A 26,591-nucleotide genomic window follows, 5' to 3' on the forward strand; every position below is an offset into this window, starting at 1 on the left:
CAAAGTAGCAGGATACAAATTTAACATACAAAAAGCAGTTGTGGGGCCGGCCCAGTGGTGTAGCGTTAAGTTCGCGTGGTCCGCTTCAGTGCCCTGGGGTTCATGGGTTTGGATCCTGGGCGCGGACGTACGCATCACTTGTCAAGCCATCCTGTGGCAGGCATCCCACATATAAAGTAGAGGAAGATGGGCACGGATGTTAGCCCAGGGCCAGTCTTCCTCAGCAAAAAGAGGAGGATTGACAACAGATGTTAAGTCAGGGCTAATCTTCCTCACCAAAAAAGAAAAGAAAAGAAAAGAAAAAAAGCAGTTGCATTTCTACACAGTAACCAATGAACAATCTGAAAAGGAAATTAAGAAAACAATTGTATTTACAATAGCATCAAAAAGAATAAAATACTTGGGAATTAACTTAACCAAGGAGGTTAAAGATTTATACAATGAAAACTACAAGACATCGCTGAAAGAAATTAAAGAAAACATAAATAAATGGAAACACATCTCAGGTTCATGAACTGGAAGCCTTAATATTGTTCAGTTGTCAACATTATCCAAAGTGACCCACAAATTGAATGCAATTCCTATCAAAACCCCAATGGCCTTTTTTGCAGAAATAAAAAACCTATCCTAAAATTAATATGGAATCTCAAGTGACCATGAATAGCCAAAACAATCTTGAAAAAGAGAAACAAAGCTGGAGACTCACACTTCCTGATTTCAAAACTTACTAGAAAGCTAAAGTAATCAAAACAGTGTGCTACTGGCATGAAAACAGACACATAAACCAATGGAATAGAACAGAGATCCCAGAAATAAACCCTCACATAAGTGGCCAAATGATTTTTGAGAAGGATGCCAAGATCATTCAACGGAGAAAGGACAGTCTTTTAACCAGCTGGGAAAACTATTCCACTGTTGGGTATTTATCCAAAGAACTTGAAAACACCAATGCGTAAAGATATATGCACCCGGTGTTCATTGCAGCGTTATTCACATCTGCCAAGACTTGGAAGCAACCTAAGTGCCCATCAAGGGACGAATGGATAAAGAAGATGTGGTATATATACACAATAGAATACTACTCAGCCATAAGAAACGATGAAATCCAGCCATTTGTGACAACATGGATTTGAGGGTATAATGCGAGGTGAAATAAGTCAGAGGGAGAAGGTCAAATACCGTATGATTTCCTTCATTAAGTAGTAGATAATAACAACAATAAACAAACACATAGGGACAGAGATTGGATTGGTGGTTACCAGAGGGGAAGGGGGGAGGGAGGAGGGCGAAAGGGGTAATTCGGTACATGTGTGTGGTGATGGGTTGTAATTAGTATTTGGGTGGTGAACATGATGTAATCTATGCAGAAATAGAAGTATAATGATATACACCTGAAATTTTTACAATGTTATAAACCAATGTTACTGCAATAAACAAAAAATTAAAAAAAAAATAGGGGAAATTGGGGGAGGAGAGCAGAGGGGATGTATGAGAATTCTCTATTTTCTGCTCAATTTCTGCAAACTTAAAACTACTCAAAAATTAAAGTCTATTAATTAAAAAAAAAAAAAAAAAGAATTAATTCTCCTGGGTGACATTGTCCAAGCTACGGTTTTAAACAACTTCATTGAGTTATAACTTACATACTAAAGTTCCACCCACTGAAAATGTGTCATCCAGTGATTTTTAGAGAATTTAGATAATCATGCAGTCATCAACACCATTCAGTTTGAGAAGATTCCTTGTGTCTGTTTGCAGTTAATCCCTACTTCTAAACTCCACCCCAGGCAGCCATGAATCTGGTTTCTGTCTCTATAGTTGTGCATTTTCTAGATATTTCATATAAATGGAATCACACAATAAGTAGTCTTTGCCTCTGGCTTCTTTCACTTAGCATGATCTTCTTGAGGCTCATTCATGCTGTTGTACATATCGGTAGATTATTCTATTTTATTAATAAGCAGTATTTCAATATATGGATATGCTTCATATTGTTTATCCATTTACCAGTGGATGGACATGTTTTTGGCTATTGTGAATAAAGTTGCTGTGAACATTCACCTACCAAAAAAAAAAAAAAAATGACACTAGGGAGGCAGATATTGGAGTGATGTGGTCACAAGCAAAAGAATGCTGGTAGCCACCAGAAGCTGGAAGAGGCAAGGAATGGACGCTCCCCTAGAGTCTCCAGAGAGAGCCTGGCTTTGCAGACACCTTGATTTTCGGTCTAGTGAAATTGATTATGGCCTCCAGAACTGTGAGACAATACATTTCTGTTGTTTTAAACCACGAAGTTTCCGATAATTGTTACAGCAGTCATAGGACACTAGTATAGCAACATTTACTGCAGTAGAGAAAACTAAAGGAGGAAGAGGTTTCAGCATGAGCTGGAAAAAAGTTTTTGATTTAGACTTATTATTTTTGAGGTGCATATGAGACATCCGGTAATTTACATCAAATAAACATGGAAAGTTGGGGCCAGCCTGGTGGCGTAGTGGTTAAGTTCACGTGTTCTGCTTTGGTGGCCTGGGGTTCGCAGGTTCAGATCCCCGGCGCAGACCTACACACCACTCATCAAACCATGCTGTGGTGGCGTCCCACATATAAAGTAGAGGAAGACAGGCACGGATGTTAGCACAGGGCCAATCTTCTTCAGCAAAAAGACAAGAATTGGCAACAGATGTTAGCTCAGGGCTAATCTTCCTCACCAAAAATAAATAAATAAATAAATTAAACAAACAACAAACATGGAAAGCAATGGAGCTAGATGCAATTCCCCAGGGAGATAGTATATCAGGGAAGAGAGCAGGGCCCAGGCTTCAGCCCCACAGTATGGGAACATTTGGAAACCATGTAGAGGTTGAGAATCCAGCAAAACAGACCAGTAAGGGGCTTCTAACGAGGTACAGGCCCTCAGGTCTTAGAAGCCAAAAGAAGAAAGTATTTAATGAACTGAGGAGAGGTCAACAGTTTTGAATGCTGTTTATAGGTCAAATAACACGTGACCATTGGATTTGTTAACATGGAGGGCATTTGCTGACCTTGACAAAAGTAGCTACTGTAGAGGGGAGACAGAAACAAGACTGGATTGGTTGAAGAGCCTGGGAAGTAAGGGATTAGAGAAGGCATGGAGATGTCCCTTTGGAAAACTGGCTGGTTTATTTAGCCACATTTGTTAGGTTACTAAAAATCATACTACAATGTAGACTTTTGCAGAATTTGAGAAAACTCCCTTTGAGACATCTATATTCCCTTCCAGCTTGGGAAAAAAGAAAACATATTCCCAAGTGTAATAGCCAATTGTCTGCTATTGAATGAATGCATTGAAATTGTCTAGATTTTGCACAGAGTCTCCAATAACTGGGTGTTAGAGCTTTAGTCTGAATTTGGATATCTGGGATGATCTACTTGCACGCAAAATGCATTTAAAATCCATACTAGGTAAAAATAGATAAAATTTGTATATTAGTAATAACAAACTAATGAGCATGTCACATGACAAAGGATTTCTTTTACTGTCCCCTTTCCTCAAATTTTCCTACTCCCAGAAAGCAAACACTAAAGAGAAAAATAATTCAATCTGAGTGTAGACTATTTTCAATATTGCAGAGTAGAAACAATCATGTAATATTGGGTTATTTTCCATGTACAAAGTGTTTCCCTATTGGGACATTATTTCTTATTTGAGAAGGAATAATGAGGACATTATTTTTGTTAAAAAAAAAACAGAAAAGAACTGAAGCCTTTCTTTAAAGATAATATAAATACAATGTTTAAATTCTGGAAGAATATTTAATCTTTTGCCAGACCTAATCACATTAGATCCCTCCATCTGTGGATGCCTTGACTGTAACGTTTCACATGACTTAGTTTGAAATTTTAATATGTAAGCAATATGTATTTTGACAACTTAGTACTTTCTTTCATATATTTAAAAATCATTAATTGGCCTAATTAAAATTGCTGATACAATTCTTTCCACAAGCAATTCTTAAAAATTTAAAATACTCTCTTCATAGGTGAGTGTACCTGAAGTGAGGTAAGAGAGAGCATCGTTTCCCATTAAAAGAACAAGTCCTTTTAGTATGTAGAAATTTTTTTTAAGAATCTCACAGGATTTCCTAATTCTAAAGTAATCATTATATAGCCATACACACACCTATATGTATGCATTTGCACATGCAATAAAATGAATATGTGTATATGTATGTATGTATACATATGAAATAAATATATTTATAAAATATATTTATATATGTGCATATATATGAAGTAAAACATACCCAAATCCTCCAATGAGTGCTTTTTTTTAACACAGACTAACATGTGGAAGCAATTTATACCCCCCCAGAAAATATATAGACAACTAGATTTCTTTTGTTCCTGGGAAGTCCCTGGGAGAAAAGGAAAGAAATATCCTACTTGCTATGACAAGAGGTGCTTCCTGGGAAATTCAAACATGTAACTAGAAACAGACTGGCATCCTTGGCATCACAGAACTCTAGGGCGGGGAGCTGGGCTCGTAGTTGGATTGGCTCTGCGTGTGTAACACAGGTTACCTAAATAGCTATGTGCCGGCCTTTCCTCCACGACTTTGATTCTTCTTGCTCCAGCAGGTATCACCAGCACTTCTACGTAACCTGTAAGAGTCAATAAAACATGAAATAAATCTTGAGTTCTCATAAGATCTTTTTTCTTAATTGACTTGCCGTCTTTTTTTTCTTTTGGTTTTGGTTTTTGCTATATTTCAATACCTATATAAAGAAAAAATTTATGTATGTATAAAAGCTGTCAATTTCAAATGGAGTAGTTTCTTGGAAAGATGTTGAGTTTATCAAGGGCAAATAGGCCATTGTATTTTTGCGTAAAAAAGCTCAATGATATCTTCTGAATTGTGAGGAGAGGACAAGAGCACAACAGAATAGCCCGGTTAGAAACAGAGTGAAACTTGGAACAGAGCAAATAACCTCAGATTCTGCTCATGGAACACCTTTAAGTTAGAAAGTGTGGGGAAGAAGGAAAGGCAGCTGGAGTGAATACAGCTGGTGGGAATCAGGTCCCTGGAGGAGTTGGGTATAGGACAAGAGAGACCAAGAACTCCCTGAGGAGATTAACAAAGGGTTTTCAGACTGGGGCTGGAGACCAGTAAGTGTAAGACCACACCAAGCAATCTAGTGGCACCCCAGGTGTGAAACAGCTAGAAGCAAGACACAATTAGGTGTTTCTTACGAAAGGTTTTTCAGCAGAGGTTAGGAATGTAACTCTTGAAGTGAAATAAGATAAAGTGGGACAGAAGAGAGAGTGTGCAGAAAAAGACAAAATCAAGACTTCATCTAGTGCAAAATAGTGATAGAGCAGATGCCTACTGTAGGCTGAACAGTTATGTTTTAAAATTATATTAAAATAATATTTAATATTCTTAGTATTTCTGAGTAGCTCCATATATCTAATAAAAGTCTAATGTTAAAGATACTTATTAAAAAGGCACAGTAGCTAATCCCTGAGTTGTCTCCTGTTGATTAATTATTCAAATTCCTGAAACTGTTTACAATTATTTGGTGTATACCAAAAGGTAGCATACACCCCTCCTGGAAGTGGTTAGAATTAGAGGCATGTGTTTCTCAAATCATAATTTCCATTAGTGAACATTGCTTATTCAATTTAACCATTTTTAGTAACACCAAACCAGACAACCACTATCATTTTGCTGCATGAACAAAATAGACATTGATGAAAATAGAAACAAATGCTTACTGTCTATTTGTACATAGAAGTAAAGGAAGAAGGTCTGTGTACTCAATGAGCTTATAATTGAATTGGAAAGACTGGGCACAAATATTTTATATAAATACGAGTTAAATAAAACTTCAAAAATTATGTTACAAAGATTATATGCAAAATGATATGATTAATTGCCTCTTGAAGAATATAAACCAATGTTTAAACTATCCTTCTCTGATCACATCATCATTCAAAAGATTTGCTGCTATTTTTAACTCACAGAAGTAGGATTTTTTTTTTGCTTTTTTCCTTTATTTATTTATTATTATTATTTTTTTTGGTGAGGAAAACCAGCCCTGAGCTAACATCCGATGCCAATCCTCCTCTTTTTTGCTGAGGAAGACTGGCCCTGGGCTAACATCCGTGCCCATCTTCCTCCACTTTACATGGGATGCCGCCACAGCATGGCTTGCCAAGCCGTGTGGCGGTGCGCACCCGGGATCTGAACCAGCAAACCCCGGGGCCGCGCAGCGGAGCGCACACACTTAACCGCTTGCGCCACCCGGCAGGCCCTGTTTTTTTCGTTTTAAATGGTTATATACATTACTCATGTTTGAGAAACACTGGCATCAGCCGGAATCACTTTGATTCAGAGGAGAGAATATTTCATGTAGTCAAGGAAAGCTTCACAAAGAAGTAAAATAGACGAACTGTCTTTGAAGAATGGATAGGATTTGGATATACATAGAAGAAGGATGAGTTCACTGCATGTAAAGAAAAGTAATGGAGTAAGTAGTATTTTTAGTAGCATAAATAAAATAATTCTGACAGAATGAGAAGATGTCAGAAGATGGTTCTATTAAAAAAAAGTTTAAATGCATGCCTAGGGTACTGAATTTATCAGTTTGAAGCTACTAAAAATTCGAAAGCAAGGAAATTGGTAATTAGATACTGATTTGGAAAGGCTTTATCTGATAGCAATATGCAGGATGCCCAGCAATACAGCAGTGGATACCAGTGTCAGGAGGTTAATGTAAAAATCCAGGAGTGGTAGTGGCTAAGGTAGAAAATCCAGAGGCATGGCGAAGAAAATAAATTCTGAACTTGAGAACCAATAGAAAGTGGGGGAAATAAACACTGAACACAATGTTTTACTAGTACTTATGTGAGAATGTACTCACATCGTTTACAGGAACATGGAAGTCAAGTTTTGGTAGTAATCTGATAAGCTCGACTTTGCAATTTGTATTTAACAAAACAGTATAACACATTAGTAAAAATATCCAGTAAGAACTCTGGAACATCTGGAACTCCAGAGAAAGGTCAGGCTAGGGAAGTCCCTTTGTGAGGCATCTTTGCAGAGGCAGTAATAGAAGCCATGGAAGTAAGTGGAGCAAATTGAGAGAGAAGAAAACTCAAAGACTCAACCTTGGCGACAGTCATAGTTCTTAACCAAGAGATTGAAAATAAATCAGGAAAGAATACAGAGAAGAAATAATCATGAGGAGGAGGAGATGTGGCTATTTTATTATGGTGAGATCCTATGGATCAGAATATCGCAACAAGAGTTGTTGGTCAACTGTGTGAAAAGAGAAAAATGACAAAGCACAGTCCACTGGAAATCATGGTCAAGAGGTAACTGTTAATCTCTGGGCAAATGAATTTAGTAAAGTATTTGGAGAAGATGTTAAATTTCAGGATGTTAGAAAAGAAAAGTAGAGAGAGAAAAGTAGAGGTAGTAACTGTAAATTCCTGTTTGAGTTTAGCAATAAACTCAGAGGTATGTTGTACCTTAGGACAATAGTTACATCTAAGTTTATAGTTATATTGAGAGCAATTCTCTATTATTCAAGTGGAATGTCTTGGAGACTAGGTGAGTTAGACTGAGTTTAAAGAAGAAAGAGAAGGAGAAAAATATTAAGCAAAGACATTTGACAAGAGATAGCCAATGATTGGGGGCCTAGATATTTTTCAGTAAATAAACCATTTAGCACAATTGAGAATGTACATTTTTTTAAGAGGTAAATATATGAGTGGCTATTGCCAAGCTCAGAAGTTGGAATAAAGCCTGTGATGTCAATGTTATAAATTTGATCCTTATGTTGGACAGTTTCCTTTGTACACAGGAACATCCTATTTAAACCAGAGATCCCATTCTTAATAAGCCATCTTACAATGCCAATAGCAATCATTATCTTCATGGTAGTAATAATGATAAATGCCACATTTGAACAACTGCTATGTGCTAGCCACTATTATAGGTAATTTACATAAATTATTACATTTAACTATAATGATTACATCTAAGGTAGATAATACATTTCCTACCTAAAACATGAGAAAATAAAGGTAGAGGGAAAAAAAGCATTCTGCAAGACTGCGTTGTCAGTAATTAGCTGATCCAAGCTTTGAAGTCAGATCTGTCTGACTCCAGTATTTCCAGCTATGACCCACTGGTATGATTTCATAAAACAGAATACATGACACTATGACTCTCCTACTGCTATGACAAACATACGAGCAAAATGTCTAAGACCATGTGTTCCTTATACAGGATCAGTATCATCATCTCTTATACTAAGAATAACACATTTTATGCCTATTTTCTTCTTAGTGTATATTGATAACTAAGTTCCATAACTAGACAAATACCCAATTTATTTTTTAAAAATTCCTTTAAAAAATTATCCCCTGGCTAGGCAAGTTACAATGAAAGACACGATAAATGTCCTAAGGAAAAAAAATAACCTCCTCTTAAGTTTATTTTCTAGCTCCAACAAAAATGATTTAGCAAACTCTAAATAGAGCACAGGGATTGAAAACACCCACATGTGTCTGCACATGTGTTACTCATACAATATATACAGTGTGCATGGCCAACTGGACCAAATAAGGCTGCAATTACTTCAAGAAACCCTAGGAAGTCCATAAACTATAAGGATAAAATTGCCTCAAGAGAAATGAATACAACATTCCTAAAGTCACAAGTAGATGAAGCCCACGATATAATTAAGGACTCATATAGGTTTTGTTTTTTAAAGTTCTTCACAATGTAATGTTTCATTATTAATTAAATTGGCAAATATTAATGGATCACACACTATGCTGGTCATTGGCAATATGGTGTTGAACAAAAATAGCCATGATATTTTTCCTCATTGGTTTTAAAGTCAGAGCTACGGTATGGATACTAATATGGTAAGCATCACTAAACTAGTTGTTAGTGATAGGAGGTGGAGGTTGTTCAGGGAACACTTCACTGAAGAAGGGACATTTGAACCGAGATCAAAGTGATGTCTAGGAATTAACCAGGCAAACATAAGAGGAAGCTAACAAAACCACATTTTTCAATGCAAAGTGCTGGAGGGAGCACGGTCAATTTGAGCATCTGTAAGAAATCTGGTGGCTGCAGCTTAGAGAAGGAAAGGAAGCTTGGTGTGCAATGACGCCAGAGAAAGAGGTTAGGGACAACACCATGAAGGACCTTATGGGCCACGTTAAGAATTCCCTGTGAGCAACATGAAAGCAGGATTGAGTTGTAAGGAAGAAAGTAACGTTATTAGTCTCTGATGTTCCCAACGTCTTAGGCATCTCAGACATTTTCCAAATAACACATGCCATTACTATTACTTATTTATAGCAAACGAATGAACAAAAGTAGAAATTAAAGTGCAATAAAAACAAAAGAGGTTTGAAGCAGGAATCTGGGCGAAAATGTACCCACACAACTGCAGTCAGAATGAAAAGCATCACTGATTTAACTGGTATTTCTATTTTCTGTGCTTGGTGGAAAAAGAAAGTGTTATTATAATTAAATAAAGATATCCGTGTTGAATGTGCATCAGTGTTCTTCAGTGAACTGTTTCCATGCATATTAAATAACTCTGCAAGGATATTCTTCAAAAATTCTAGTACCTTTAAATCTCTTTGATCTTTCAGACTTTATTTGAACTTCTGCACTATAAAAACTTCTCCCATCACAATCATGCTGACAAGCTTATTATAATTGCACTCAGTTGAAAGTCTGGGAGCCTGTAACAGTGAAGTACGACTTTTCTAAATGAGTTTTGGCAGATTTCGACTTGTAGGATCTGTCACCTTTTTCACAGCTTTGGAGATTGAGATTTTGATCTGCAATTTACCCTGGGCTTTAGTTATTTTTAGGCTTCAAGATCTTCAAGCTCACTTATCTTTAATTCTGCTGGGGCCTAGCAAAAGGTTATATTCAACTTTAGAAGGCTGTGTCTAATTTTCTTTTCTGAAGGACTCTTTTATCTAGAATGAACTCGGTTTTCTTGATTATTCAAACATAAATGGCTTGTTCTTTGATATATATTTTAGTCTCAGGTTTTTTGATATTTGAACAAGAAAGGAATTTAAAATAGGAGAAAGTTGATGTATATAATATAAGCATACTAAAGATGATGAAAATATAATCATCAATACTAAGCTAGTTCCATACACAGATGTCCAGGTAGGAAACTAACTAATGTAAACCCAGAAATGTTTGCTTCCTCCCAGTAAGCTTGAGGACCTGAGTATAAAGCATTTTCTGTATATAAAGCATATTTGTGAGTCATTATATTTCAGTATAGATAATATCACTTTTTGTTGTGGATCACTTTAAAACTCACACTACACAGATCGTTCATAGTCATTTCATCCTCATATCCTCTGAGTATTAGTATTTATAGATGAGGAAACAAAAGAAGAGAGGATTACTTCTCACCATTAATGTATCTGGAACATCATCCCACATCTTCTGACTCCCCCGTTATTATTTCCACTATGCTACACTGCTGTAGACTTTCTGTTTCCAAAAATTTATTCCCTTCAAGTTTAGTAAAAACACTAAGAAAAAATTAAATGGAAAGCTGAAAACCTGAAGACTAATACTCTCACAGTTGCTTCAGGCTGTTACAAATCATTATTCTCTGTTAAACATCATGCTTTGCATTAGAGAATAAGGTCTGTAGAAACCTCATGATATTAGCCAATGCAAATTAGATTATTCCCTTGCTGCTCCAATTTATTAAATGCACAACAGATGACTTCATATTTTTATTATTGGGAAATGGGCTTGTTAGAATTTCTGGCTCATATCACATGTATTGTATGTCATCTCAAAAAATCATTCAATATTCATTACAAAAGTCTTCAACAGAATCAGAACTGTGATTTCTAAGTCAAGTTCAATACTAATCTCTGTCCCCAAAGACTGTTCAAATCATTAAATCTGAAAAAAAATTACCTGCTCCTCTGGTATGATTAAAATCTCCTTTAATGATTTTGCATGATTTTCCATTGCCATTACATACACCACAATGATCTTCCCTTGCAAGAGAGCCTAATAAACCGTCACAGCCCACTTTCTGTAACAAGAGAATGACAGTATATCATAAAGTGAGTTTTTTTCCTTTTCCTTTTTCTTTTTTAACCACTAATTTAGGACAAACCTAGTCTCTATAAACTAGACATATTTAGTTGACCAACTAGCAAAATGTCGTATTCTATGGTGCACACTAATGGAGCAAGCTCATGTCATAATATCATCATCTGTAAAGTGACCAAATAGCAGGATAGTGATGAGAGTATTTTTCTTGTATTAAGAATTAAATGATATCCTAAAGCAATTTGGAAAAATATTATTGATACAAATGCAATTTATATAAATCCCAAAGGAAATCACATTTCTGTTAAATATAACACAATCTAATTCATTCTACTCAACATAGAACATATACACTTCATTATATGGATGGCTTCACTTCTAAAGTGGTTGCATAACAAATGCTGAATATTAAATATTAGCTTTGTGAAAACCAAACATAAATGTTTATTTTCACTATAGCTCACGAAAAAACTTCTATCCCCATCTCCTTTGGCATCCAGCACATGAATGTGAGTAAGAACTGCTCACAACCCATGGCTGGTATAGGAAAATATGAACAACAGGGAATTTATTTTATATGCTCCCAGAAGAATTATGTTAATATGAATCTTCTGAGATTAAGTCATTGACTCTTTTCTAGTGAATAATGTTGGTCTTCCATTGATGTTATAAAAATACGATCATGTTTTGCAAAGTTGTGCATACTCAAAGGGTAGGATTTAATATGTCTATACCGTCAGAAATAAATGGTAGGATTACACAATTACTCCTAATCAAGGAGGAGTTGCAATACAGACTGATGACACACTTATTTATAAAAAGTTACAATTATTTTAGAGGAATTTTTTAAATATTAAATAAAACAGAAACAAAAACAGTGTCTTTTTCTGTGGTTGGTATTGATGGTATTGGGGTGTGGGAAGCAAGCCGATTATAAAATGGAGCAGCAAGATAAATATCCTGAGAAAGCAAAAATCACATTAAACCTGCATAATATAGCATCCTTTCCTTTTGTCAAGGGGAGTATACCAGTGTCAAGAGGTAGACAAAGTAATGCATTAGTGGAGAACTCTGATCAGCAAATCAAAGCTTATTCAGGGAGAAATAAAGAGAATGTCTTTGGATGAAAGAGGTGGCCACCACAGGAAATTCTCAAAATACAACAAAGGTATGCAAAGAGTTCACTAAGCAGGAGTCCTGAAAAGACTGGGGAGTCCCGGGGTGAGGGGCGGCGGGAATCTCTCCTTCATGTACGAATGTGGAAAAAATTTAGAGTAGAGTTTAAAATGGTTGTGAAATGATAAAAGTACCTTTATTGCTCTATCCCTACCTTGTTTCTTGGCAAATACAATAAATAGTACTTAAATGACTGAATAAATCAGTACCTAGTAGTTTCTTAGTTTTTTCTAACCCTTGTAACTGGAATATTACAAGTCTGTAAACCTAAAATAAAAGTCGGGGATAGACATAATGCCTGGCTCAATAATCACGTATTTTTAGAATAAGAATCAAAGATTTTGTGTTTTGTTACTGGTAGTCTCAAGTATCCACACTTATCAAAATATGTTCACATAACTCCAACAGTGGAGGATGAACGACTTTGAGAAGGCAATGCCGTTTAACTGGCGGCAGGTACCTGAAGCACCACTGGTATGCTGGAGATGGGCAGATAACATAATACAGAGTAGAGCCTTCTCTATCCTTTTCCATGATGGAAAGGTCACAGAGCCAAGTTGGGTCACGAGTAGAAAGCCATCTATTTTCAATTGCCCTCCTTAATCCACTCACCAAGCTTAGAATTCTACATTCAGCTTTGGTGCAATATATTTTGTGATAAAACAAAACACTCTAGCCAAACACAATATGTAGAGAGTTGTCAGAAAGAAAAAAAGAAGCATGTTTTTAATTATATTGAAAGACTGAATGAAGGATTTTAAAATGTTAAAAAGCCAGAATCATGAAGTATTCCAGTGCTGTCAGAAGTCACAATGCATTTCATGGAACTTTAACTTAATTATAATCATCAGATTCACAGAGCATTATGCAGAATTTTTTGTTGTTGTCGCTGTAATTTTAATGTCTAGCTAGGGACTCTTTAAAAGCTCTGGCTTTTATAATACTGTTAAGTGAAAAGCATAGCAATTTAGGTTATTGTATTTGGCATATACCGTTAGGAAAATAATTTTTTTTTGAAAAATAAATTCATTTAAGACATACACTAATCTGACAGATTTACATATAATGATGAAATAAGGTTAAAAGCTTTAATTCCACAACATACACATCTGAAAACAAAATATGTACAGGTAAATACCTGCAATTATTTTTTTACAGACAAATGAAAAATTACATTTTAGGTTACTGTCATATTCTGTTAAAGAATAAAGGAAATTAACATGTAATTAGACTGGTTTTTATGCCAATGGTATTACACGATTTCGTGCTTTAAACTTTATAGCATGCTGGCAAAATATAGAATCTTAGAGCTGGTAAAGCACTTAAGTTTCATGCTATTTCCAAGTTTTTACCCAGAAGTCCACAGACCTCTATTGGTCCACAGATTGATCTATCCATAGCTTGTAATTGTTTTCAAATTTTGGCGTGTGTGTGTGTGGTCAGGCAGGTAGTTTTCCCAGGAAAAAGCAAACGCCTCATCAAATTCTCAAAGGAGTGTATTGCACAAAAAAGTCAATGACCTTTGTCTAACAACTTCATTTTACAGATTAGTTAATGGCTACATAATATTTTAAACGATTTTCCCAAGAACATGGTTTCCTAGTGGCTGTCAAGGATTCAGTGCTGCTCCCCTCAGACACCTCTTTCATAACTAAAGGCTTTATTTCCCTGCCATGCCTGAAACGTTTATCAGCTGATGGCTCTGAGTCATCAGCCCTTTTCAAAAATTGCCTCATCTGAAGAAAACTGCCTTTCCCGAGTTCTCATCCCCTTCCTGGGGCAACTTGCATCCAAACACCAGTGGATGCTGGGGGAAAAGGCCTGGTTTTCTCACCCCAACTAGGGACAACTCTGAAGAGCCATCCCAGCATCAAGGCTCCCCAGAGGGTCAGCTGAGGTCTAATGGTGACTGTACCAAGCCCTTTTCTCCCTGTGCCCAATCCTGCCTCCTTCCACTCCCCACATAGATTTTAATCATGAAAACACTTGGTGTTTAACTTTCTCCTTATTAATCTTCCAGGAAGAGCCAACTTGAGATAGTAGCAGAGCTAAAACGAGCAACTTCTAAGTTCTAGCCTTTGATCTTCCACTATGCTGTTCATACTCACTTTAACAGAATTTCCACTTTTCTAAAGATAAATAAAAAAGAGCACATAATTCATGTAGTAGATGGAGATTATTTTTTAAAAGCAACAGAAAGGCAAAGGAAAAGTTTAAGTACTATAAAAAAATTGAATGTACATTTAAAAATCAGTTGATTCAAGTATGTTGAAAATAATATTAAGTGAGTAACAGGACTGATTTTATAGCCTTTTGCCACATGGCTCAGTCTTGGACACAAAGCATGGAGAACTGCAGTGCTTGAATTTTTGGTCTGGAATGTTTTGAAATAAAATGCCCAAAGTGTTGCAATTTTAGACCTGTAACATGTACATTACAGAATAAAAATCTCAGATTGTTTCAGCTATTAATTGATATTACAGCTTATCTGGTCCAGACCCTTCCTTATACAGATGAAGAAATGAAGTTTCAAAGGAGATCAGACTTGCTCAAGCTCACAGTTGAATCAGGACTACATCCACATCTTTTGAATCTATATGCAGAGCTTTCCACCACACCGTGCAGCTGCTCGATGGTCCCACAATCCTCCCTCAGCATATACATTCTCCCTTTCTGCATGTCTTACCTGACACCTGCCATTTGCACAGATATCTAATCCCTGATATCCACAAGAAGTTCCATCCATCACTTTTTCTGACAGAAGAACAGGCTGTTCTTTTCCAACAGGAGAGCAAAACAAGGCACAGGGTTTTTCTACACACAGAGTGGATTAAAAAAATGAGCAAAAGTTACTTCGTAAATACTTTTATTTCAAGCTTTATTTTTCAGAAGAGTTGTTGAATAAAAAATATAATTTTATGTTAATTGAGTAATGTAATACATGAGGGTTATTATGTGTAGTAAATGAGATAATGCCTGGAGGGGAAAAGGTATTCAATGAGTATTAATCTCCTTCTTAAGAAATACGTCTTCAAATTACTTTTAAAATGTATCACTTATTATTTTCTGGCACTAAACCTGTACCACACACAAATCAATCATTCTTCCTGAAAAATATTTTGCACACCCCCATGTTTTGGTCATATCTTTTGGAATGAATTCCCCTTTATCTTAAGTACATATCAGAATTCTGCCTACTTAAGATTTACTTTGTTCATGAAGCCTTTCTCGATGTCTCACTTCTAAATTCCAACACATTAATTTTCAAATCCTATGCATTTGGCATTTTCTAATTGAAAAATTACTAAAGGGAAAAAGAAGCACTTCTAAGATGAGCAATTCACATAAGATTTTCCATTACGAGGATGTTTAGAAATGCAATACAATCCCATGAGAATATCCACTGGTATGCACAATCGCTGAAGGGCTAGCTCAATTCCCTTTATTGCTTACTCAGAAAGCCTATCAGTATATATAATATCTGAGTTGAGAACCACTGTTCTAGATAAAGAATCTTTGAATGGCAGGCAGTCTTCTTCAGTGCTTCATTAAGCAATAAGACTGGTTAGAGTTAAAACATTTGCCTGTTAGGCTCAGTGAAAGAGTGGCAAAATATTTTTAAAGTGCTGTTTCTATTTCTAAGCATCCTTCAGAGGAGCTGTAGTATTTGGTAACACCAGTGGTAGAATTAGCCAAATCTGAAACTTCAGAGCAATTTCCATGCTACATTACTACTCTACTGGCCTGACACCAGTCAGGCTCTTTAATGTTTATTAAGCTCATATAAATAGAATGGAAAATAGTTTACAGCCTCTGACACTGATCTTCGCTTATGTCTTCAGTAAAGTTCCACGTATGCTGATGGGATTCTATAAATACCAAATAACAGCCAGAGGCAGGGAGCAGGGTATCACTTTGCAAAGAGAAGACAGACAGTTAAATGAGCCTTCAGAATTGAACATTTCAAACAGTTTTCACATGTGGCTTCTGAATACTGCTCTGAACAATTTTGGGTAGTTGGACCATGGCCTTTAATGTGCATGGTTTTGAAATTTCCCTTTAAGATGCCATTATAAGCCGCAATAAAGCATTTCAGTGTGCTCTCACACCTCAAAGTAGGTTATGTTTATTCAATGACTGCTCACTGTGTCATATCTTTGGACTTAAAAACAGCTGCTATAATTGCAACACTTTAAAAGTGGTATATATATAATTCTTTTTCTGGAGTATTCATTGAAGGAGGAGCAAACCAGATATATGAATAACATTGAAAGGAGTTTGTCTAGAAAATTCCATTCACATTGCAAGCAAGAATTCAAATAAAAATCTTTGTATTTCTCCCTTTACAACATACTGTCAATTCACTGTGCTTGCTTTAGCTTTACAGATGACATAAACATTTGATACCAATCTTCCTTCCTGGAGCATACCCTCGAGATTGTGACATCACAGTGATCCATGTAACATGCCAGTACTTGGCAGGCAGGCTCTGTCTTGATTTAAGAGACCAACTCTTTCCAAGATATGCATTAAACATGGATTTCAGCCAAATTTCAGCATAGAGTATGCAAAATACCCACATGTTAAAGCCATGTATCTTTTTTCTGTAAAAAGAAATGTTCACTACTGCATCGTTACTGTCCATTTAATTATTCTAGCCACAGATGCATGTATTACATAAGAATAACAGAAATAGCCACTTGCATTTTAAGGTGGCATATGTTGTGAAGACGGGATTTTTAAAGAATTATATACTTTAATTTCTTCCATAGTGCTATAATACATGAAAACTAATTATTGTTGTGTATTTCAGTCATCATACAGACTGATGTGTTTGATTGACATGTGTTGCAAAATTACCAAAACTGCTAACCTGCTGATTATATAAATAGCTATTATGGATCATTCTGATAATAAACAACACTTTATAAGACTTAAGAGCTTCTTTTTTCTTTTTTTTTTTTTGTGAGGAAGAGCAGCCCTGAGTTAACATCCATGCCAATCCTCCTCTTTTTGCTGAGGAAGACTGGCCCTGAGCTAACATCCGTGCCCATCTTCCTCCACTTTATGTGGGATGCTGCCACAGCATGGGCTGACAAGTGGTGCGTCAGTGCGTGCCCAGGATCCGAACCCGGACCGCCAGCAGCGGAGTGCACGCACTTAACAGTACGCCACGGGGCCGGCCAGGAGTTAGGAACTTCTTTATGATTTCCAACAGCGTTAATATTTTAAATGAACTGCTATCCAATTCTGATTTTTCTTTTAATCCGGAGGGAACTTGTTTCCTATCTCATTTCACATATGAGTAAACAGGTTTCAAAGGAATGTAATATTATCAAAACTCACAACCAGTTAGAGGTAGAGACAGGATTAACCCTCAAATGATCAGATGATGATTTTCGTGATATGAATAGTCATATTGATTGCACTTTTGCAAAGATATATTTATGTATTCAAATTTATGCAACAAATATTCATCAGAAACAACAATCGTCAGACTGTACACTAGGCACAGACAACAGGGGGAATATAGACACATTAAAATCTGCTACAACAGAGTGCTTGTGGGATACTTGGAAGGGGCACATATCTAGTTTGGAGGACCAAGGGGATTCTTTTTTCCTAGACGACTTGACATAAACTGAGTCCAAAAAATCAGTAGAAGTTTTCAAGGTAAAAAAAAAAAAAATGAGAAGGGAGAGATCAAAGCATAAGAAACAAAAAGTATTATCCCAAGAAAGCAGCATATTTATGGGCTCAGAAATAAGAGAGCCTGATGTATATGAGGGATGGAATGGAATTTGGCCTGGCTGTGCTGGAGACTACAAAAGGGACTGGTGGAGATGAGGCAAGAGAAGTTAAAGGTGGGCAAGACCACAAAAATGGCCTTATAAACCAGGTCATAAAGTTTGAGGTTGGTCCTGAGAGCAAGAGGACACATGGAAAGGTATTACTTGGCACAGTGACTGACAGAGCTGGCCTTTAAAAAGACCAGCCTGGCTGAAGTGTGGAGTAGGGGCTGGAGGAGGGTGAGACTGCAGTCAGGGAGACAGGGAGGAAGCTGTTTGAGGAATCCAGGTTAGAGACGGTGCAATCATGAACAAAGATGCTGGGAGTAGGGATAAAAAGGTTTGGACAATGGAGTTTGCTGATTGATTACAGGCGGATGTAGACTGAGGAAGAAGGATCTGGCCTAGCCTGGTAATGAGGTTGATCATGCCATTCTCTGTGAGAGAGCACAGTAAGAGAAGCAGATGGTGGGAGTGAGAGAGAAAGGAAAAGGGAAGCGGGTGTGTTCAACTGGGAGCATGTTGAGTGAGAAATGAATGGGATGTTGACTGGAGATGTCATGCAACAGATAGGTAAGAAGCTAAGGCGACCAGGACAGAGAGATCTGAGTTGGAGATAAATATTCGTGTTTCTTTAGAATACAGATGACAAATAAAACCTAGCAAATAAGTAAGATTATCCCAAGGAGAATGCTTAGTGAGAAGAGAAGAGGGGCCAGGACAGATCACTGGAAAATTCCCATAAGACACATCATTCATTCATCTAATATTTATTAAGTGCCTACTCTGTTCAGGTACTGTTTATGATGCTAAAGACATAGCAATGCATAAAATATGACAATAAGCCCTGCTCTTACAACTATTATTTGGAGCAGGCTTGTAACAAATAAAACAAAAAAATATTATGGCAGATGATGACAAGTTCTGTGAAAAAAGAATAAATCCGGGAAAGAAAAAGCATTGAGTTAGCATTTAAGAAAAGACCTGAAGGAGGTGAGAGAATGAATCATACTGATATCTGGGGAAAATGTTTCAGCAGGGAAAACAACAACTTCCAAAACACTAAGATAGGAAGGTACCTGATTTATTCTAGGAAGAGCAAGGGAGCCAGAGTGGATGGAAGGGTGTAATGGGGAACAGTAGAGACGAAGTCAGAGGGTACCAGGAAGCCAGGTAGCAGAGGTCCTCACAGGCCATTAAGAGAATTTTGGACTTTTACTCTTAGTGAGTTGGGAAGATATTGGACAGTACTGAATGGAAGAATAACATGATGTGAATGACATTTTAAATGTACCACTCTGGCTGTTATGTTGAGACTGAAGGAGGTGCAAGGGCACAGACATAAAGATCAGTTAGACAGATACTTTAAAGATAGGGCTAATGTGATCTTAGTGATATTTTGAATGTATAGTAAAAGAGAAAGAAAAGAAAAATGATGACTTCAAGGTTTTTGGTCTAAGCATCTAGAAGGATAGAATTACCATTTATTAAGAAGATTGTCTGACTAGAAGATTGGGCTGTTATTTCCTCTCAACTGAGGAAACAGTATGTTTGGAGGCCATGTCAGGGAAGAGAGCAAGACATGTTTGAGGCAGTGAAACAAGACCAATATCTGGAGTGCAGAGTGAAAGGGAGCAAGGTTTTAGATGAGGCAGGAGACAACAGAAGGAAACAGATTAATGAGGGTCTTGTTGTGCATGTCATGTTATGCAATTTGGTCTTTACCTGAAGAGTTATGGGAAGCTTCTGAAATGCTTTAAGTGAGAGACCAATATGATTGGATTTGCATTTTATATAAAGATCTCTAGGATGCTCTATGAAGAGTGAATTGAGGGAGAAGAGCAGAAGCAGAAGGACTACTTTGGAGCCACTACAGTAGCCCAAGCAAGAGAATCTGAAAACTGGAGGTTAGAATAATGAGAGTGGAGATGGAGTGGAGAGATATTCAGGAAGTAAAATAGATAAGATATGGTGAGGGACTGGATATGTGGGGGAGAAAGATGGAAATGTTAAGAATGACATACATCTCTGGCTTGTGCAACTGCAACGCAGGTATAACCTTCACTGAGATAGAAGATGTGAAAGTAGATCAGAATTCACATGGATTGGAAGGGTTACAATCGTGAGTTTAGTCTTAAGCTTGAAGATACCCAAGCAGAAATATCAAGTAGGAAGTTATACATACAAGATAGAAGCCCAAAGGAAAAATGTGGCTGAAGACAAATTCATGAGTTATTTGCATATTGAAAATCATGGGGATAGACGAGATCACCTAAGAAGAAAATGTAGGGTGAAAATAGAATAGCAGCTGGGATAGGCAGGAGGAGAACATACTGAGATAGAGGAAAGCCAGGATGGTGTTGTGTCGTGGAAATCAAGGCACATGAGTGTTTCAAGAACCAAGATGTGGCCAATCATTTGAATGTATTTGAAAGGTCAAGTATGAGGAGGACTGGAAACCATTCATTAGGTTTAGTTTTTATGAAAGTCTCTGATGACATTAGTGAGATTTGAGTTGGTGGAATCCAGATTGAAAGCAAAGAAACAGAGGGTTGGAAAACAGATGGCTCTTTTTTGAGAAGAGCGTCTATGAGCAGGGGGAGAGTGTAAGCATACCAGCTGGAGGTGGCGATGAGCCTGAAGAAAGGTTTGTATTTTTTAGTGGAGGAGTCTTAAATATTTTTTAAAATTGAATGTGAAAAATCATAGAGAAGAGATTAAATATATAAGAGAAAGTAGTAGTAATCGATAAATTAATTGAAAAGGGAAGATGGGGATGACATTCAGGGCACAGATGGAGTGACTGGCTTTGAAAAGGAGGAATTAAAATTTGCTATATAAACTGGTGCAGCCACTATGGAAAACAGTATGTATATTCCTCAAAAAATCAAGGATAGAACTACCATATGATCCAGCTATTCCACTGCTGGGTATTTATCCAAAGAACTTGAAAACACCAATGCGTAAAGATATATGCACCCGGTGTTCATTGCAGCGTTATTCACAATAGCCAAGACTTGGAAGCAACCTAAGTGCCCATCAAGGGACGAATGGATAAGGAAGATGTGGTATATATACACAATGGAATACTACTCAGCCATAAGAAACGATGAAATCCAGCCATTTGTGACAACATGGATGGACACTGAGGGTATTATGCAAAGTGAAATAAGTCAGAGGGAGAAGGTCAAATACCGTATGATCTCACTCCTAAGTAGAAGATAAAAGCAACAACAGACAAACACACAGAGACAGAGATTGGATTGGTGGTTACCAGAGGGGAAGGGGGAAGGGAGGAGGGCAAAAGGGATAATTAGGCACATGTGTGTGGTGACAAGTTGTAATTAGTATTTGGGTGGTGAACATGATGTAATCTATGCAGATATAGAAGTATAATGATGTACACCTGAAATTTATACAATGTTATAAACCAATGTCACTGCAATAAACAAAAAATATAATAATAAGAAGAAAATATAACAATAATAAACATATATGCCCCCCCCCAAAAAATTTTCCTATATAGTAGAAAGCAGATGCAATGTCTGCAGATATAGTTAGGCTTACATGTTTGATAGCAAGAAGATGAGGAGGTAATCATCTGAAGGCTGCTTCCCCTTGCCCCCCCATTATGTGGTGGAATAATCTGCCCCATTGTTTGGCAGTTTCCATTAGTGCATGTATGCTCAGATGCTTACACTGAGAGATGCATTTTGTCAGATGGGTGCACTGAAATCGATAAACAATGGAATTTAGGATATTAGGAGTATGATTGAAATGATGGAAAGCACAGTCCAAATTGACTAATGGGAGAAAGAAAGAAAGGAGAGACTGGGGGCATGATGGTCAATTAAATCAGAGAATTCACCACCACTTTTGGAAACTGCGACTCAAACCCACAGCCCACTGACCATGGGCAAGAATTATCATTCTTAAATAATAAAGCAGCTTATAATATTCTTAAAATTCTTATTCTGAAATAATTAAAGATTTATGGGAAGTTGCAAAAATAGTACAGAGAGGTCCCTGTATACCTTTCACCCAGTTTCCCCCAATGGTTACACCTTGGTAACTATAGTACAATAGCAAACCCAGGAAACTGACATTGGTACATGCAAGTGTATAGTTCTATGCCATTTTATCACATGTGTAAATTTTACAACCACCACCACAATCAATATATTGAACTATTCCATCAGCACAAAGTTCTACCTCATGCTACCCCTTCATGGTAATATCTAGCCCTCTCCCCACCACCATCCCTAACTCCTGCCAACCACTAATCTATCTTTTTTCCATATCTATAGCATTGCCACTTCAAGAACGTTATCTAAATGGAATCACACAGTACGTGTGTGACCTTTTGAGACTGGCTTTTTTCACTCAGCATGATGTTCTGAAATCCACCAAGTCATTGCACATGTCAACAGTTTGTTCCTTTTACTGCTGAATAATATCCCACGGTATGGATGTACCACAGTTTGTTTAACTATTCAGCTACTCAGAACCTTTTTAGTTGTTACCAGTTTCTGGCTATTGAAAATAAAGCTGCCATGAACATATGTGTACAGAATTCTTTACGGTTGTACGTTTTCATTTCTCTGGGATAAATGCCCAGGACTGTGCTTTCTAAATTATATGATAAGTATATGTTTAGTTATTTAAAGAACTGCCAAGCTATGTTTCAGAGTGGTTGTACCATTTTACATTTCCACCAGCAATATATGAGAGATCGTTTCTCCTCACCCTCACCAGTATTGGTACTGTCAGTCTTTTTTATTGTAGTTTATCTAATAGATGCGCAGTAACATCTGTATATTTTTAAATATATTTTTTTGTCAGTGCTTGTGGTTGTTATATGTCAGTAAAGGTAGAAAAAACAGAGCTCTGAAATACCTAGAACATAATCTGCAAAATAGCATTTACTATTATTGTAAAACACTTTGCAAACCTAGAAGTCTACTTAATTAAGATGGTGGTGATCTGGTTGTTCCTACCTTCATCCATGACAGCTTGCCACTGAAGTATATGCTTTGGGTACGAAGTTCTAACACTATAGGCCTGACATTGCCAGTCTCTGAATCCAGGCAAACCTGCAGGACAAGGTGGATTCTCACATATTCTGTATTGTTTTCTGGGACCATTACAATCCCTTGCTTCAGAACCTAGCCTAGAAAAGACAGTACAAATAATCAATTTTATCTCTTTTTTAATGTTAACTACTCATTTTTTTAAAAAAATTCAAAACCATTATATTAATAAGGTATAATCTCTTATATTAAACTAACTTTTGAAAATGTGGACACAATAAATGGTAACCGTAGGAAACCGTATTTTTATTTTTAAAAAACTATATATTTTTTCCAATCCTTGATCAATTTAACTTTCAAAATACATGAGAAATAAAAGCCAGCTTGCCATGAAAATCATACAGAAGAGTAAAGGGCAGATGCTGAGGGCAAAATAGAAAGCGTGCAATTCCCACGCAGGAGTTTGGTTCTTAGAATAGGAGACGCCTCTAACATTTTCACATTAATTCTTTAAAATTGCTCATGAAGGAACAGGGCCACTGAGACCACACCAAGAGTTAAAGCATAAAGCTGCAATGACTGCCTCACACACTTTCCTAGGATCACGCTGGGAATGGTGGGTTGAACAAGCTGATCTTGTAATGATCCCTATCTGTCTTGTGCATAGCATGTTTTCATTTTTCATCATTCTTAGCTCTATTGACATTACTTTTGTTCTCATTCGCTCCCATTCTGAAGTCCTACCGTCTTCCTTTCTTCTCTCAGCTCCTTTAAATGTTGATTTGCTTTTTCTAACATGTCTCCCTGCTTAAACACAATATTTTATTTGATTTACTCAAGAAAGCATCTTGAGTAGCATTTAATTATTTGTTCTTAGAAAGGTTGGTCTTATTTTCTTCTTAAAAGGAAGTTTTATATAAAATAAATAATTTGAGGGACTTTTCTGTTTTCCAAAGTTGAGTAGGACTTGAGGAGTTTCTTTTGCTTTCCAACATGGTTTATCAATGAAACCTTTGCATTTCAAAATTGAAGAAAAAAATGCCCTCCCCCAATCCAGGAACTTTGCGTTTACCCAGGACATTTGCGCTCTCGACTGCTGATCCCAGAACTGCAGGTTCGGCTACAGGGACTCCACATGCTCCACTCTCCGGCCACATGTCCAGGTGCTGAGGTCCTGCTGGTACATTCTCCAGCCTTACACCACTATTCCAAAAGTTATGTCTTAGGTGAACAAATCAGGGCACAACGGAAAATCATTCACTGGCCTATAGAGTCACTGGAATTGCGATTAAATCAGGTCTATTAGAACCCCAAACGTGTGGAATTGAAAAACACCAAAAATAAATTGGCACTTGCTTATTGTCATAGTAACATAATGGCCCAGTTCTCCCAGTTCTCATGTCAGATCGTATAGTCTTGTCGTGAAAACAGCACACAGATATTTGTACTACAGCCCTGAGAACTCAGTACTTGTGACACAGACAGGATGAAGAGGGAATTTGGGGTTGCACAGCCAGGAAAGAAAAACTAACACATTCTAAGAAACATAACAATTTAAAAGGGACAAACAAAAGCAACACAGAGTCATATAAGAATGGAAAATAAGACATAAATTTCCTTCTATTACCACAGTGAAGCAGACGTTTTAGCAAACAGCAATTTTGATTTGAAATTTCAGTGATTCAGAGTACTCTCTTTGAAAGTATGATTAAATTTTAGCACTTTCCTTTATGCCTTTTTTTTTTTTCTGAAAGAATTCCCATCATATTCATGCATTCACATTATAGCCAGTTTTCTTTTGAGAGCTGTTTATTTGAAAAACTTGGGCAATTAGACTCTTTGAAATTCTGTCATTTCATTCCAATTATTCTGTAGCTTATTTGGTATCTATTAACTGAGAAAGATAACCATGAAAGAAGAGAAAAGTGTGCTCTCTTCTTTTTTATATTTATTTTTTCATTAATTTTAAACAAAAGCAGCAAAAGAGGCTGTTTCTGCAGTCACTGAGGAATGGTTGCCAGGATTTCGTGGACAGATAATTACAATTCCTCCTTATTCCTGAAAAATCAGATATATGATGGTCATAGCAAACATGTTCAAGGTAAACTTAATTGAGCAAAATCATGCTGAGAATGAGTAAAGATTATGAAAATTTAGATTAATGATTGTATAATGGTGAGGGTTGAGCAAGCTGATACCTCCACCCCTAAACAATTTTCTGCTCTTAATGGCAACGTGATTTATAAGGGATTTTGAGGAAATTGCAGAAATACTGATCCTTGGTTTTCCCATTTCAAAATGTGAATGGTAATCATATTTATCTAATAGACTTCTTGCAGGGGTTAAATGAAGCACTAAGCAAAATGCATAGCCCATACTAAGGATTTAATAAAGGTTAACTATAATAATAATAAACTGTATGTATCATAATATTAAAGTTATTAATGTTTCCAAAAATCTAGCCAGAATTCTGTTTATTCTGATCTTTATTGACCCATATTTCTTTAAAATTTATTTTGAAAATATGTTTAAATGTTGATTTTAGAAGACAGAATTTAGAAAACTATGCTACATAGTTTTGTTTGAGCTCATTAATGCTTTTATATGCAATAAAATAATTAGTTCCAGCAGATTTTTTCTAATGATGTCAAATTTTAAATTCAACCTCTTTTAGATTCAAGAAGTTTTAAATCTATGCTTGAAAAAAAAATAAACCTCAGCAACCCAGAGTGTATTGATATACTGAGATTACCATGAAATAAATTGGGATTTTGTATGAAGATTAGTCTGAAAATTACAAAAGGGGAAAAAACAGACCCTGTGAAAACTCTTAAACAATTTACTGGTTTTAAGGATTTAACAATGTCATGCCAGTCATGAAAAAAAAAAAAAAATCCAAGTGAAAGCTGTCAAACTTCAATTGGTCAAATTGTTTTGGCCTACTTGAAGGGTGTTTATTTTTCCCAGAGTGCATATCAGAGCTCCTTGCCCATTTAGCAGCAAGCTGGCATTAAAACGCTGAGCTAGAGTTCATAGCAGACTAAAAATATCTGGGAAAGACCAGGACCTAGACTTGCACATCATTTAAACTAGACCAAATCTGGCAGATGAAGAAAAAAGGAAACATATATGCAAGCCAGTTTGCATATACAAATCAAGGAAATTGAGAGAAAGCATAGTATAATACTTAAAGTTTATCACCTGGCAGATAAACAGATCTCCAGATGAAACTATAAAGAATCTGTTTTTATGTCTTCTAGGTGGTGCTGTACTTCAACATTGAGAAAAGTGTTAAATTTTGTCTAAATTATTATACAATATATTCTACTGAGTTTGTATGTAAAATGAGCCTAATGATGCTTCTCATAAATTTTCTAGCAGCATGTTTTGTTTCATTTGTATTTTTTAGTCTTAAATAAGATATTACACATGGTTTAAAAAGCTCATAATTCATCATATCTACTGATTCAGTCTGATTTATGA

At 36.5% G+C, this 26,591-nt stretch overlaps 1 protein-coding gene across 1 annotated transcript in view; it reads right to left on the reverse strand.

Moving 5' to 3' along the window:
* ADAMTS19 (ADAM metallopeptidase with thrombospondin type 1 motif 19) overlaps positions 1–26,591 on the reverse strand; it is a 226,973-nt gene that overhangs the window by 56,217 nt on the left and 144,165 nt on the right. The window contains exons 12-16 of the mRNA XM_004420243.3: positions 24,181–24,311; positions 23,076–23,248; positions 14,976–15,103; positions 10,973–11,093; positions 4,560–4,640 (exon numbers count right to left, since the gene is read on the reverse strand). Of these exons, the coding sequence (XP_004420300.2) occupies positions 4,560–4,640; positions 10,973–11,093; positions 14,976–15,103; positions 23,076–23,248; positions 24,181–24,311 (634 nt within the window). The remainder of the gene's footprint in view (positions 1–4,559; positions 4,641–10,972; positions 11,094–14,975; positions 15,104–23,075; positions 23,249–24,180; positions 24,312–26,591) is intronic.

Source organism: Ceratotherium simum, chromosome 4, assembly GCF_057802395.1.
Source record: "Ceratotherium simum simum isolate JZ-2026a chromosome 4, ASM5780239v1, whole genome shotgun sequence".
Classification (NCBI taxonomy): domain Eukaryota; kingdom Metazoa; phylum Chordata; class Mammalia; order Perissodactyla; family Rhinocerotidae; genus Ceratotherium; species Ceratotherium simum.